Consider the following 16,980-nt stretch of genomic DNA (forward strand, 5'->3'; position numbering starts at 1 on the left):
TATAAACAATTCATTAAATGTTCATATACTGCTTATAAATGCCCACGTATTCATTATTATTGCAATTTATACCTCTGTGTACTCTGTATGCATACATTTACACACTGAGCATCTTTACTGGGAGATCTAAATAGATTTTGACTCACTCACTTTATTTGCCAGTTTCATTACAGCTGCCCCATAACAGGAGCACGTGTCATTTTATCATTAAAGAAGGGAATTCATCAAAGGGTATGCAGTAACATGTAGGCTATTGTTAACATCATCATGGATTTTTTTTAATTAAGCAGGAACTACTGGTAACTGCAATTGAAAACAATCTGATGTGTGAGTAGAGTCTGGTTCTGTATTTAAGTTGTAATCACCAAGTTTGTCCAATAGAGGTCAGACTAACCTTAGTTTTATTTTGATGCATTATCAACTTAAGCAAGTTTTTCTCCCTCAGTTGTTTTTACAAATTTAAAGGTCCATGCTAAATCTATGAAATTCTGTGAAAGTATTGTATTCCTAAGAATATATTTTTATTGTAAATACTGTATTGGGTTTTTTTGGGGTCAAATTAAACTATGACTTAATACTTATTTCTTGATGCAACAAGAAGGTATAACAAATATGTTACATGTTGACATTTACCACTTTAAAGGAAATCTGTGCCACCCACTGACTCACTGTGACAAGTATGTTTTCTAATTACCACTTGGCATATGTAAAGTCATAATGTACATTTTGTTTCAGTTTTTGTTTCAACTTTCAAATAAAAATATTTTTCTGAACATGATGGTGCAGTTGGTTAAACTTTGGAATCTAACACTTGTGAATGTTAGTATAAGCAGAAGTGTCTTTGAGTTTGGTCTGTTACCAGGAGACCCCACTTCACAGCTGCTGCTGAAGCCTTACACTCAAAAATATTTCCTTTTAGGAGCAAAGTTTTGCTCTTTTCCTTTGCTTTGGTTGTCTGAGAGGGAGTCAAGCATTTACAACAAGTCATCAAAAGCATTTAGTTTACGCCCAAACCTCTGAAGGATCCTTCTTTACATGCATCATTCTATTTAGATCATCATGGCTGGCTTAGCTTTGAATTCAGGTATAGCAAAAATGAACATTTGGCCATAATATGGATAATGGATTAAAATGGAAATGCAATGCTTCACACAAACATATTTGGGTTGTTAAACAATTGGGCTTTTAAGGAGCATCTAGAGACTTTTAGAGAGATAATGAGTGAGTCAGTAACTCACTCAGTTACAGCTATATTACAGCATCAATAAACTTATAACTATAGATGTGTATAGAAATAGTGACTGTTAATACAGACTGGTAGATTTGAAGAGGCATTAACAAATGTATGTAGCAGGTTTCTGGCACAGAGAAGCGTGCCTGCCGCCTGTGATGGGTATAAGCACTAAAGTCACATTTTCACAACAGAACTGAGTGAGGTAGGCGATAACAGCAGACCCCCAACAAAGATGTGCTGTGAAGATTAATACAATATATCACAACAGAAAGCGCTGCTCAGCTATTTGCTTTTCTGCCTTGAGAACCAAAGCTTACTTACGTATTGAACACCCATTGTTGAAGAGTTGAAGAGAGAAAAATGAGTAGGATGGGGTCAAAAAGGGTTTAAAGTTAATTGGCTGGCTCATTTTAGCCCTTATATGTTTGACATTCTCAAGCACAATGGTAACAGGCTCACAATGATCCCTCCTACAGTAGTGAATTTAACGTTTTAAAGCATATTCTGCCAGGAAACCATAACAACAGTATCAATATCACAGACAGATTGTCGCTCCCTCTCTCTCTCTCTCTCTGTGTGTGTGTCTTAAAACTTATCCTTTCATCCCAAAATACACCAGAATGAAGGTAGAGTTGAACCATGCCTAACATAAGGCGGTACTGACATAGACATTTTTGTCCATGTTAAAGATCTCCTCCATTTCAAGACATATAAAAATACTCTGAATAATAATTTGTCTAATACATTTTTTTCCACAAAAAAGTTCAATTATCTGGTTAAAATGACATCTACTCCTTCTCCCTCATTAAAAAATCCAGAATCTATAAATATGCAAATATTCTTCATCTCAAAATTTTAACTACTGGAGACAAGATGTCCCCGACTTCACACACAAAACAAGTCCATTCTCAGTGTATGTGCACTGACATCACACATGTGTAAGTTGCATACTGGACTATGATTGGCTCCAAACTTGTTGCAATGTTACAAAATCCTGCACATCTAAAACTCAGATTTAAGGTGAGCACGGAGAAACGTTCCTCCTTCAGTAGATGAATGTGAAAACAGCCTTTTAGTGTCAAACTCTGCACATACATCATCGTGCACAGTGAAGCTAAAACATAGGCTTTCAGAATTTCAGTGATGTCTAATGGGGATGCGTGTCATTGTGCATAATAATGAGTAGAAAGCTCCGTTTAAAGGTCTGGTTTATTACATTTAAGGTTTTATTTTCATAGCTTTGGTCATCATTTCTTTCAGTTATTAGATTCAGATTAGATCTAACTTTATTGTCATTACACATTTACATGCACAAGGCAACGAAATGCAGTTTAGGTCTAACCAGAAGTGCAATAAGCAAGTGCAGGATATAAAGTGTGTGCATAAATGCAGGATAGAGCAGTATTATGAAAATAACTGAAGAGACACTGAGCCTCACAATGTACACGCACCGCCATCTTGGTCTGATGATAACATTGTGCTTATAAAAGTAATTGCTAAGATCTGGGAATGCGGCAACAAAGTCAGATGGAGCAAGACACACGACCAGCAGAAACCAACAGTTTAGCAAGATTATCTAAACCACCTTTTTTGGAGGTAAAACTGAAAGAAGTGTCAGTAATATTTCTTAATTGCACAGGAAACTGTGCGTGCACAACCCCAGTAAATATGGCAGGTTACATTTTGAGTTACTATTTTACTGTTTGCCTTCATTTTCTCTTCGAAATAAGTTAACCCGGGGATATGTTTACAACCTATATGGTCGCACAGCTTGCATCATCTGACTTCTTTTTACCAATGTTGCCAAAACAATGAAAATATAAGACTCAAGTTCTAATAAACTGGAATTATCCTTTAACAACAGCAGCGATTAAAATGTTTGTCAAGTAGCATGTTTGTGTGTAGGGTGGCTGCTGTTTGTGGGTGTTAATAGTAGATGGTCCATGCATGCTTAGAGGATTTGAGCTTGTGTTTGAGTGTGTGCTTCTTGTTTTCTCGCTCAGTGTGTTGCTCTCTTTTTCATATATAAACACACTTTCTCAAACACACAGACCAAACCTATTTTCCCCATAATAGCCCCCGTTTTTACTTGAGTTTTATATAAGGCAACTTCACCTAGTAACTGCAGTCTGAGCATATGTGTGGCCCTGCAGCCACTCAGGCCCACTGAACGTCGGCTCTGCTCTGCAGCACGAGTGAGCAGCAATATTGGTCAGGACATATGTGCAGTTTATCTTCTGCATCCTGCTCTCTAGGGTCCCTCTTTCTGTCTACTTCTCTTGGCATTTCTCATACCTTTCTATATCAATGAGGATTGCCATCATTCTTAACTTTGCGTGGATTTTCCCTTCCATCATCCGACTGAGTCACTGACCCACTTATATTCAGTTCTTTCTCCACCAGCAAAAGCAAAGCAGCAAATTTCATCCCTTTATCCCCCCCCCCGCTACTCCGTGTCCACTCTCTTCCGCTCCACGTGCAGGGCAGATGGTGCTCCAGTCTTTTATCGGCTGCTGCTATTTGCAGTGATGTTTGAGCACGCCAGCTTGTGTGTTATGCAGACTGTTTACTAACGGCCAGCCTGACGGTCCAAAACACTGCATGTGTTGTGTCTGTAAATGTCGACAGCAGGACAGGATGGATGACAGGTTGACTGCGCGCAACAGATGACTGAGTGGCTGGCTCAAGCCGCCATGTTTGCTCCAATGACACATATGGGACAGTGGCCGTCGCACAGTTGGTGCCTGATATCATGATGAAAGATTTGTCCAGTAGAAACCAATCAGGTGGCTGTGATTATGTAGTGGATCATTGTTTAACACCAACAAGTCCTCATTTCTACATGGCAAAAGAGGTCCATATAACTGTGCCCAAAACTATGTGTGTGAGAATTTTCTGTTCTGCAAGCTGTATGTTTGAGCAACTAAAACTAATATGCTTATTTGCTTTCTTGCTGAGAGTTAGCTGAGAAGCTCAATACAACTCTCTATCTCATGTTAAATCTGTCTGTCTGTTAAATATAAAGCTGGAACAAAGGAGACGGTAAGCTTAGCTTAGCATAAAAAGTGAAAGCAGGGGGACACAGCTAGTCTGGCTCTGTCCAAAGGTAAAAAAAAATCTGCTACCAGCACCTCTAAAGTTAACTAATTAAAGGTGAAGTAGGCAATATCATTTTATTATAATTTCAGTTGAAATACATAATTTTGACCATTACATGTCACTAACAATATTTAATTGAAGGTTTCCTTTAAAAAAATGTGTCTGTGGACACCCATCCCTTGGTATTTATTTATTTTTTAAAAACTGGACCCGGTTTGAATCAAACAACCAATCAGGCTTATCTACCACGTAACTAACCAATCACAGCGACTCTGTACACACAAGGGTCATCCGGTTTCTAGTGTCTTGGTTCCTCCCTTCCAGAGCCATGTAGAGAGGTATGTTACGTTAGGTTACAATGGCGTGTGGCAGGCTACAAAACAAGCCAAAAGAAGGAATACATTGGAGGAGAAGAGAGAGAAATAGAAAGTGCTAAATAAAAACAGAGATCAGACGGGGGTCAGCAAATGTTTTCTAAACATACTATCATTACTGTCTGAGGCTTTCACTATGAGATTTTACAACATTATTTCTGTCACAGTGTTTTAGGTCTTCATGATACTCTCCGGGTATAAGACAAGGGTGGAAAGTCAACTCTGGCCCTTACACTGCGTAAGGATAACTGTACTACTGTGTTTCATAATAAAAGACAACCGAATAAGACTTCATGGAATCATTTTCTATTTGCAGAATTAAAGTCAATTTGTTTCCAACAAGTGCTGGTCCAGTCTATTGCAACATAGAAATAGCATCACAGAACTTTGGAACCTTGATGGCACAATCCATATATATGTATACAACAAAGATTGCCCCAGGATAAAACTGAAAACACAGGATTAGAAGCTCTTATCAGTCTCCAACTGCTTGGCTGGCCTTAATACAGGTGGTAATGTATATTAATGTAATTTATTATAATTTAATTTTATTAAGTTTTGCAACTTTTCTGATGCTGCTGAAGGTTTATTCACATCAGTAATATTTGTAAACACAATAATAAAACTGATCAAAACACTACAGTAAACTGATCATATTTCAAATGTTATTACTTTAGAGACATTGTACATTACATAAGACTATTTCTCATTTTAGATACAAATAATTGTCTGTCAAACTATTTATTTAGCCTACATAGTTTATTTACAATGCTAATAACGTCAAATTTTAACAATTAAGATAAAAACAAACTTTTAATGAAAGGCTTTTTGAAGGGCCTCCCCATGTTGGCCATAGGTCCACTATTCCCCTCAAAACCACACCCTTGTCTGCATTTAAAACAATATTCAGTATCAAAGGTATTGTGTGTTGTAAATTATGTAAGAAAAACCCCCATTAAAAAACCCCCAAACAAAACAAAAGCTGAAATGAAATTAGTAAACATTAAATGGAAGATGTAATGTTATCAAAATGAGAGGGAGTTCCATAAATTGGTGCCCTTAACTCCTACTGAAAATTGACCTCTGCTAGCATTTTTGTGAAGATGGAGAATAGTTAACTGTCCGGGTGAGTAAGGAGGGGATCTGTAAGAGCTGTAAAAGTAGAGAATATAAAATCATGTTATCCTATAGTCTCACAGCACACCAATGACATGGAATTCTGGGCCTCAACCTGGGTTCACCTGCAAGATACGTCCCCACTCTCTCCATACAGATAGGGTTCGATACACGTGTATGGCTTTTGAGGGGCTACGATTGGCGGAGACGCGTCGTTAACTCCCGCCCCTCTGTCTACGTCACCGCGGCAGTGTCTGTGGCTCTCTGCTGCGCTGAAGGAGAGCCGCACTGCACATTGATAAGCCTAGACGGGGCGAGGCGGCGATCCCAGTGTGGCCCTCATCCATCATCGCTATGGGAATTACCACAGCGTTCTTTCTGAACCAAGCCCTGATCCCGTGCTATCTGAAACCGGTTTACCTGGAGACACGGACTATAAAACACTGCAGTTGAGAGTGTCCCTGCACCAGAGCCCGGCTCAGCTTCTCTTCTCCAATAAAGCTAAAGGGGGAGGATGATGATCATGAGAAACATCTAGAGGTGAGAAGTGTTTCTCAAGCAGACAACTTGGACAAGGACGTTTGCTCGACCCTCATCTGTATTTTCTAAATCAGGACGATGCCTGCCATGTGTGTGTCCGTAGTGGTGAGTACATTACATTTTATTCACCTACGTGCTTGTTTGTATTCTTTATTCCAAGGACTCCTCCAGCAGGTTCTCCATTTAAAGGGGCAGTGCCTGTTTTTTTCGTCTCAGACTGAATTTCAAATCAAGTATCCAAAACAATTTCCAAGTTTGACTGTTAAATAAAGTCCAGAGAGCCATTTTTTCTTTAGATTTAACATCTCAGCAGTGTGACATTCATTCATCTGTGGGTGAACAACACAAAAGAGTCTCCAGTGGAAGGATGGAGAAAGAAAGGGCACTCAGCAGGCTATTGTTTACCCTGTTACACTCAGTGTTGGCCAAACAACTGGAAATGTCAATCAACTGACTCTTGTCTGTTGTCTGTCAAAGACATGGTTTGATTTTACAAGTAAACAAAGAGAAAGGAAATAGAATTAATACAATTATATGGTCTTATTTAGCAAAATTCCAAATGGAATTGTCATAAAAATGTGAGCTCTAAGGCACTTGTTTTAATGGAAAAGGACATGTTGAATGTATCATCATCATAAGTGTCAAGGATGGATGGAATGATGTTTTTGTGCCAGTAATCATGACAGGACTCCCCTTGTTCACATGCTGGAGGTGTCCTTTTGTTATATGTTGAACATAGTTGGGTTAGTAGCTGCCGGAGCTCGAGGTGTTATCATCCTCAGTGAGTCAGATGAGGCTCCAGCACAAAGACTTTGCCTTTGTCTCACAGAGCAGGAAGGCTGCTGTTGGGCTAAGGCTGCCAGTGTCAGGCAGACATCCATTTCGCTTTTAATGACTTTTATCATGGAATTCAGTGGTTTGAGTTTGGTATGTTTTGGTATTAAGACGGGATGATGGTAATAATGGGACATAATCAAAGTGTTTGTTTTTATTCATGATCTTTTCAAGTGAAGAAATTGCTGTATCAACAAGTGTGCAAAAAGCTTAGCTATGTGAGGATTATTTAAACTTTTTTTTCTCTAAAAAAACAACACGCACATTCATTTTTACAAACTTGTAAGGACTTGACTTTTTTAAGACCCTTAATACAGAATAATAAATAATTTAGTACAGTTTAGAATGCAAATGTATATTGTGTGATCACATAGTTATGCAAACAACTAATGTAGTATAAAGTTTAAACTAAACTGCGTTCGCTGTCTGCATCCGTTGCATAAAGCTTTGGGCTTTGGGCAGGTTCTGTTTTTTTAACACACACTTGGACACTGAAGACTATTGGGCTTTTCAGCAAGTAATTTCAAGCTTTCAATTACTCTACTTGTTTCCCAGCTCACAAGTGTATTTGTGGCAAAGCTCCAAAAACTACTTAAAAAATAGATGGTGATCCTCCTGGATCACCTCTCCTACTGCTAAGTTACAGTATATCTGAAAGACTTTCATACACTTCAAAAGGAAATTAAAAATCAAAGTGAAAGCTGGTTCTCCAAGCAACCGGTTTCAGTAATGAGACATTGTATGCACTGCAACATAAAAAAACCCAAGTAACTTCAGTGACATCACTTAAATCAATGTATTTAGCCTGTTTAATCTAATACATTTTAATTTACATAAAACCTCCTGTGTTGCCACTAAACACTAATGCTAAATTAGTTGTATATATATGTATGTTATATGTATATATATTTCTGTTTCTAATCTTTAAAATGTTTGAAACCCCCTTTAAGCAGGCTACTATTTTGTCTGTACAAAATTAGTCACTTGTCATCATTTGTCGCTCTTATCACTTTACAAATGCACAACAAAGAGAATCTGTCCAAACCATGAGCCCAAGACTACAGAGACCAATGTTTGCAAGTTATTTTATCACAAAGGATAAGCTCAGTTCTTCCCAATGCTCCCTGCCTCATTATTAGTAGACTCAAACATCCACACAAATAATTATAGCTGGGTATTGTCAGTGATAAATTCAGTGCGACTGAATCCAAACAGAGTCTCTTTCTCTGGGCTGAAATGAGCGGCGACCGCACTGCAGGAGGACACACAGCTCACACCGTGAGCCAGTAGGGTTGGTCGGTACCATCTGAGGGGAATAATGCTCATTTTTGGCAGAGTTAGAAAACATGTGATAGCATTGCACCAGTGGTAGCTGTATATGTGCTGTCAGGCAAGTGGCCAATATAAAGTACAACATATATATTCAACAAAGTGGTATTTTGTCATCAGTGAACCTTATTTGCTAAGTAGGATTGTATGAGGGGTATGCTGATTACCAGGTACTATGATTGACACTATGAACGTACGATCAGGCACAATGAGACACCGGAAGAGTCCACTTCAATCTTCAGTTGTGGTATATTGTAGATATAGACAGGTGGTAGGGCAGGGGAGGGCAGGCACCAATCGATGCTGGTTTTATATTTAAGCAGAAAATATGTACCGTGTATTATCATACAATAAATTTAATACATAGGGAGCAAATATCTGGCTACCCTGTAACTGACAAGAATTAACACAATGTACAATCATTCTAACTTACATAAATTACTCAAGCATCAAGATATTGCAAACATAAATGTACCAAGAACAAAGAAACTCACGTTTTCACTCAGACAAACAGTTGTTACCAATAGAGAGGCCAGGGTTCTGCTGCAGGTAGAGCGAAGGGCTCACACCTAAACTCAGTCCTATATCAATGGACTCCTCCTACTTCCTGCTCCTCCTCAGTTAGCTCCTCCTCCAGACCTGCTCTTCACAACAGCTGCCCCTCAAATATGATTTTCATATTTTAAGTGGTCCTCTTTAAGTGGTCTTTCACTTGAAGAGGATTCCCCACCTCCTCTCATGACGATGGCCAACTTTGACTTTGAAGGGCCTAAAGCAGTCCATGCCAGTTGAAAAGAAGGGGGGCTTAAACGGGCGGAGTCGTGAGGGGGGGGTCAGTCGGCCATTTTGGGGATGATAGGTTTTCTTTTCAGTTTCCTGCAGTCTAGACAAGAAAACTGCTTACGGATTGCTTGTCATCCCCTAAGGATTTAGTAATGCTGGTGGACACCAGCGAACACTCTCTCAGGACCAGGGTGGAGAAGCTTCATATTCTCCGATGAGAAGTTGAGTGATGGTATTCTTAGGATCTAACACTGCAGAGATCTCAAGGCCTATACCTCCTATTAGATGACCTCCCACATGGATCAGACTGGTAACAGAATCAAACTTAGGTGCAAGGGTACAAAGACGACTACCTTTGTGAACAGGCTTATCTGACTGGAGCAGTTTGTATTCCTCAGGGAAACTCTGTTGCTGTACATGTCACAGGAGAAGGTTTTCAACCACAGTACATTCAAGGGGATTGGAGGGAGGAGTCTGGGTACTGTGGAGGTTATGAGCTGTAGCCTCTACAAGCTCATTCCAGGATTTGAAGGCCTTGATGTCAGCAGGAATATAGCTTGGGGATGTGTGTGGATGTGGCCGCAGAATGACATCTTTCATGAAAACAGATGTACACCTTATGTAATGTATAGTCACTGTGTTGTCACTGCCAGTAATAGATAATATTTGTCTCTACAAATGCTAATGTTCTGAAAAACATATAGTCTGAGCCATATTACCACCAATTTTCAAAGAGAAAGGGTCAATAATAAGAGAGAACCATCAGTTTGAAGTAGAATGCTTTATTCTGTTCTATGTATAGTCTTGAAAAGTGTGTTTTGGCATGGGGTTATACATTGAGTGATAACATACAGAAACCTACTACTGCTGCAATGCTATCACATATTTTCTAGCACTAGGGGTGTATGCCTTGCCAAAAATCACTATGAGAATTATTCCCCTAGATAATACCAGAGGCCCAAATTTGGGGTCCTGGCTCATAGACTACAACAGGTGCTGCTGTGCTGCCCGGTGTGTGGGTGAAGATGTGTGTATGTGTGTCTGTGCGTGTGTGTTGGGGGATGGGAGCAGTGAGTAAGTACATGTAGGAGTGCATGTGTGTTTTTTTGTGCCAGTGTGTGCGTTTGTGGTGGGCCCTACTTTAATTGGATAGTAATTGCAGCGTAATGTCTTCTGCCACACACACACAAACACCCAACCCACACCCAAGTGTTTGTATGCACACAACTCATTATGTAACACACGTGGTCCAACACACACACACACACACACACAACCCAAACAGTGGCTTGACTGTTTTCTGTTATGACCCACCGTGTACAGTAAATTAAGTCATTCCTGAAAATCTACAAAATTTCTAAAAGAAATCCAGTATTGAGCCATCTGAAACTTCTCTTAGACCTCAGTCTACTTCCTGCTCTGTGGTAAAATGTGTTGCTAAGCATGAATCACAAGTCTTGTCACAGGATGCAGCTGAGTTCAGTGTAGCGGTACTGCAATGCCTTGCTGACAGACAGCTCTTCCTTAATGTTGAGTGTGTCCACGTGCACATTAACTGCTTATTTTAGGATGTTGTTAAGAAATGTGTAGACACTCGAACTCGAATGTGCCTCTGTCTGTTGACCATGTTTCAGTAGTGTTTCATAAGTTTCAGGTAGGTGGTATCATTTGCCCTTTGTGTGGTAGTCATAGGGCTTAGATACTGTATGCTCCAGGCCCAAATGTTAGGCAATGGTTAAAAGTCCTGAATATAGTATTATAAAATCTATTACAACTGTGGTTTATATATATATATATTTACCATAAGTACAGTTGGGGTCAATAGGAGGCTCACTGAGTGCCCATTTAATCTGCCGTTCCTGTAATGGCCACTAGATTCTAGCTTAAAGAAAATACCTACTGTGTCATAATCAATGGGAAAACCCCCAACTTTTCCACTAAAAAATTAGGACCTTGAGAGGTCTTTTTAAAAATATATACCAATAGTAAATTAAATGATTATTAATCGTAAGAAGCTGATTGTAAAATGTAATTAATTTAATAAATTCTTCTTCGCGTGTCCACACACAAACTACAATGTATCTTGCCCAGCCAGAGCTGAACATGGTCTTTTGCTCTATCATTGTATTCTGCAAGTGTCATGGTTTTGGGTTTTTGTCCTGCTATTTTCCTGTTTTATTTTAAAGTGTTCTCCTCTCCTCGTGTGTCTTGTTGTTTTACTTCCTATCTTTGTTTGCTTTTCCCTCCAGTTTTGATTGTTTGCCCCACCCTAATTAGTTGCACCTGTGTCTCATTTTCTCCCCTACCTAAGCATATTTAGTCAGAGTTTTTCCTTTGTTTGGTGTCAGTTTGTCATTGTACCCATGTCAAGCGTCTTTTAGCTTTTAGATTTTCCTGCTCACCGTTGGACTTGTTTTTCTGTTGTTGACTGCTTACCTGCTGTGAGCTACTGTTTGCCTGCCTACTCCCGTGTAAACCTTTTTTTTTGTTTTTTGTTAATAAATATTGATCATCACCAGCTTTGCTTGCTCGTCTGCGTTTGGGTCCTGTTCCCTGGCATTCCCTGTTTCCCGGTTTGACTAACTACAACAGCGAGGTCTTTAGGTGTTGTAGTGCCCGGCTCGTTCAGGAGCATAACAAAGAAGGGAGTTCAACACAGTGACCATTTAAACTATTTTATTAAAGATGACTCAACATCCGCAGACTATAGTGTGTGTGAAGTCAGCAGTTAGTGAGTGTGGGTGGGTGCTGGATGCGTTGAAACTGTGGGTGTTAACCTAAAGCTACCTGTAACATGAACAAAGGATAAACTAAACACAACCAAATCAAGGTGGGTGAAAGGCACCAGCCTTCTGAGAGGGAGCCATCTTGGAACCACCCAGCTTATATAGGGTACATTCTAAGTCTCTCAGTTGCATCCACGTTTCCCTCACTAGCGTCTTTTCCTCGCATCTTAGTCCCTCCCACCGGGGATGCATAGAGAGATGCAATGAAACAATACGAGGACATTTATTTTTTATTTTTTTTAAGAGAAATGTCGTCCTTTCCTCTGAAGCGACATTCGTTGCTGGCAGATGATCACAGCTGTATCAGTCGGTTTTAACAGCTGTAGATGGAGTTTGTGTCTACACACGTGCACTGTGCTAATATCTAAAGGTACTCAGTTGCCAGAGCAGAAGTGTTTTCTGTTACCAAACACACCTGCACATGAATAACAACCTGCATTCTGTTTACTGTGTCCTGCTTAGAGGCACAGGAATCGTTTCTACTGGCAGAATGTGTTTATATTATTATAATTTGCATCTGTATTTATTGGTATTCTGATTTTGAATTAATTATTGACTAACCCAGAATAGGATTATGGTGTCTTTTGAACAAATTATTTATTAGCCTAAATGTTTCAGGGAACAATGAAATGATGTAACTCATATCAAACCTGATGCTCAGGAATTATCAGCCTCACATATGACTGAATGGAAATTATGATAAATGATGTAAGGGTTTCTTGCTGACAGACAGACTTTCCTACTCTCTCTGATTTTAATTGTATCCATGATAAAAGTTAATGGGGGAAATAACAGATCATGGAAAGAAAAATCTTTCTAATAAATAAAGTTGTTTGTGGTCCTTTCGTTGTTCAGACCTACAATTAAAACTGATTTTTAACTAGATGGTGAATCAGAAAACTAATAAAATACAAAACTTGGGAGTGATACACTTGAATCTGTTATGTCTTCACTCCAGTATGAAACTCCAGTGATGTTGTGATGTATCAAATCAGTCCGATCAGCTGCTGCCTCCAATCAATAACTGATATCCAATAATGACATGTCGGCCAGTGAAAGACTTCCGTGAAGGCTGCTCTTGTGTATCCTCGCTCATGGCTCCTCAGGCATCCCTGGCGTCCCTCCTCGCTCCTCGATCCTCGCTCCTCAGAGCAGAAATAATAAATAGCTGCCTGTCACCTTAAAAAAAAAGATTTGTCCTATCAGTTGTAATTCTGCTCTGATGCCTACAAGCAAAGTGGGTCCTGGGCGTGTCTCTGGGTGGCCTGTAACTACTGCTGGAGATAGAATTACAGAGTGTTCTGCTCAGCCTGTCAGCCAGCAGGCAGGGGTTGAGGTATTTGTTATTGAGTGACAGTGCGTGTTGTGGGTGGATGTGCTCAACAGGAACCTGGCCTGTAGTCATGCAGTGGTGCCACAGTGGTGCCACACTGGTGCCTATATGCTATAAACAAGAGCTACCTGACCGACGACTCCATCCTCAGATCTCTCCCTTCACCCTGTGTTCTGTCCTTTACTCTGTCCGTGAGTCAGACGGATCAGCAGTGATCCCCTCCACATTTCCCACTAACAGATTAAACCCCAGTATACATAAAAAGTCCTTGGGATTGGGTGGCACCAGCTATTAATAGATTCTTACTAGTTTTTTTAAAAATCACTAGTTAGTTTCAAACTAGAGATTATGGCATTAGTTTGTACCATTCACAATATAGGGACTGTTTAGTAAAGCCATTAGTAATGTGGTAAATGGTAAATGGACTGTACTGTATAGCGCCTTTCTGACCACTCAATGCGCTTCATGTGTAAGTCAGTTACTAAACATCTGTAGCTGCGTCCTTTCATAAGGCTGCCTTCCAACCTACAGTAGCAAATAATGCACATTTGGCATAGTGGGAAAGCGGGTCAAATTTGACCAATTTAAAGTCTTCCACGGTCAAAAACAACTGCACTTCCATAACGTTGTGGCACTCACAAAAGATAGATAAAAATAAATAAATAAATTCTAAGCAGCAGAGGCAGAGATACCCTGACTTTTCTGCTGGGTTCACATCGTATCGGATGTATATGGATGGAAGAGATGGAAAGATTCCCATGTTAACGACTCAGAGCACTCACTTCATTAGACAGCGGTTGTATAATTACAGAGTTGGTCGTGTGAGGGTTAAAAACACTATACTAATATAAGATTATGTCTATTCAATTTGGGTTTAATTACACTGAACAATGGACTTGTGAACAATGGGCACATATTATAAAGCGCCAAGTCTGACATATTATTTATGACTTGGATGTTGATGTGAATGCTATTTACAAGTCGGAAACTTAATTAATAATTGGGATAACTCTGATATGACATGGACGCGGCATTAGTCCTTAGTATCTGTCAAGCTCCATAATGCAGCTTAATTGAATGTCTTCATTAGACCCTTTCTGCCTGGTAAACGCCCTGTCTGTTAAACTCCACACCCCCAGTTTTTAATGCAGGCTTTCTGTCTCTGTAAGTTTGTCTCCAAACTCCAATGGCATCACCATTTTCTCAGACTTTACAAAGCAAAGCAAAGCAAAGATGATGTGCTTTGCTGTAAGACAGCACATCACTGACAGGTGATAAGATGTATCAGTAGTGTTAGTGACAAAGACTGCAGTGCATAAGGAGCTGGACATACCAATGTAGGAGTAAAGAGGGATAACGATAGCGCAGTTCTTGTCCCATCACCTTGGCTGGCCTGCAGATGATGTAGTTTATGGGCAGTGTGGCAAGACATAGTCTTGGCATAATAAGAGGAAGGCTGGCAGCACTAAGATTTAAATTGATTCATGCATTGCTGAGCTGCAGAGGTAGCTGTGTAGAGAGGCTCTAGACAACGTCTGTCGTCTTTGTGTGTGTGTGCAAATGTGTGTGTGCGCAAGCAGGAATGTACTGACAAAGTGCCAGCGTTGCACTTTGTTTCCTCTTCTGCATTTTTGGTTTTTGTTGGCATTTTATTTTCCTAATGGCAAACAGGAAATGCAGTGACACAAGACTGGCTGTTTGTGTCTGATCGGGAGGGAGGGCCATTAGCTTACTGCACTCTTTCCCTGACTTGTTGAATAGCAGCTGTCGCTGTAATTATCCTCATTGGCTTAAAACTATAGCTGCAGACAGAGCTGAGTCGGCTTGGTGGAGAAGTGTGTTAAATTTTCACTCACCTTTCATTGGCTGTCCTGTCTTCCTTTAGCTTGAAATATTATAATTCCTTATGAGCTACGGAATGATGGAGGGTGAATACATGTAGACAGCTGTTTGTTTACTGTAAAATATTTCCAGAGTGACAAATCATCATGGCATATAAACATTGTGCAAGGTAACTGTAAATGGGTGTAACTTCAATATAGACAAGGGACTGTATAAAAAATAACTGATTAATAATTAACATCTATGTGTAGGGTTGCAGAGAATGGGTTTATTAGTTACCATAGCTAACCTGCTAACATTAAAATACGAGTCCAGCTGGTCAATATGTAACTTTTAATTGAATGAGGTAGAGGAACGGGTGCCAGGTGACGGAGACTGGGGGGGAAGCCTTGGGCTGATTGATGTGAGGCAAGCGGAGTCCAAAGCTGGAGGTGAGCGTGGCAGTGTGGCTGGTGGATAAGCAGGCAGACAGTGAATGATCCTGATCACAAAGAGCACAAGGTTAGCAAAGTAAAAAAAAAAAAAAAAACACAAGTGAAGGACCAGGGTAGATATACTGCAGCTCTGATTAGTGGATGGATTGCAGGTGTGCGGCTTGGAGCAGGTGTGTAGGTTGAACGGTGAATCAGGTTAGAGAGCGCGGTACCACGCCCACCACACAGACACACACACAGAGATAGACAGGGGAAAACAGAAAACACAGGGAAAAAGGGAAACACAGGGAAACAAAAAGGAAATACTGAGGTTATGGCCAAGGTCTTTTTCACAGTAGGAAAAACACAGGTGTAAATTTTAAAATTAATGATTGCTAAATTCCATTTAGCTGCTTCAGTTTCAGGGTCCTGGTATTGTTCATACTACCTCACTTTCATGGCTTACTGGGACACTTGAATAGAACAGAGCCATCATTAATATTATCAGTAACTCCTGTGCAGTCGAAATGTTTACTGGGAAAATGGCCTATTGTGACTGACTGAACCGTTTGCAAATACTTTTTCCAACTTTTTTTCCCCTGACATTGTGATTGATCAATAGTCAGAATATCTCCTGAGCTGAATCAGGAGATATCCCATTGCTTCTGGTCTCATTGCCAATTTAATTACTGGATGATGGTCTAAACCAATGGTAGGCAAATAGTGGCCCATGGGCCAAATCAGGCCCTCCGACAAATTATCAAAAATATTTTGCCCGCCGATGAAAGCTTAAGTTTTCCCATTTATTATTTGCTTCAGAACTTCTACATGATTTTTCATAAATCTACTGTACATAGCGATATAAATACAAGGCTCATGTGAATCCTAATAAATATGACCTTGTACTATCTAATAATAATCAATGAGTTGCGTCTCGAAAACAAATAGGTGGCAGTCTAACAGAAACGATGTGTTGATGAGATCTTTTTTTCTAAGGCAACAGCAACAGCAGCACTTTGACCATAAATGAAGAAGGTCACTGTTTATTGAATGTGGATAACCATACAATTACATCTTAGGTCTCATAGTGCAACACAGCATATAGTGTATAAGAGTCATTTTTTTCCAAATGAGTGTTAAAATGGGCTGCTTTAACTTGGTAATTTCAAATTGACTATTGGGGAAATAATAAAAATAGTCCTAAAACAACCAGTTTTATAAATCTTTTTTTATTTTTAACGGAGCGGTAAACGACATTCACTGCCACTAAATATCGCACTAGAGCACCAGCATCTCA

The 16,980-nt window shown here is 39.8% G+C and overlaps 1 protein-coding gene across 1 annotated transcript in view; it reads left to right on the top strand.

The window, feature by feature from the left end:
• Nucleotides 1-6,080: 6,080 nt before the first annotated feature.
• Nucleotides 6,081-16,980, top strand: part of tnfrsf21 (tumor necrosis factor receptor superfamily, member 21) — a 72,559-nt gene continuing 61,659 nt past the window's right edge. Inside the window, exon 1 of the mRNA XM_044169425.1 lies at nucleotides 6,081-6,468. Coding sequence (XP_044025360.1) covers nucleotides 6,442-6,468 — 27 coding nt within the window. The 5' untranslated portion in view covers nucleotides 6,081-6,441. The remainder of the gene's footprint in view (nucleotides 6,469-16,980) is intronic.

Source organism: Siniperca chuatsi, linkage group LG16, assembly GCF_020085105.1.
Source record: "Siniperca chuatsi isolate FFG_IHB_CAS linkage group LG16, ASM2008510v1, whole genome shotgun sequence".
Classification (NCBI taxonomy): domain Eukaryota; kingdom Metazoa; phylum Chordata; class Actinopteri; order Centrarchiformes; family Sinipercidae; genus Siniperca; species Siniperca chuatsi.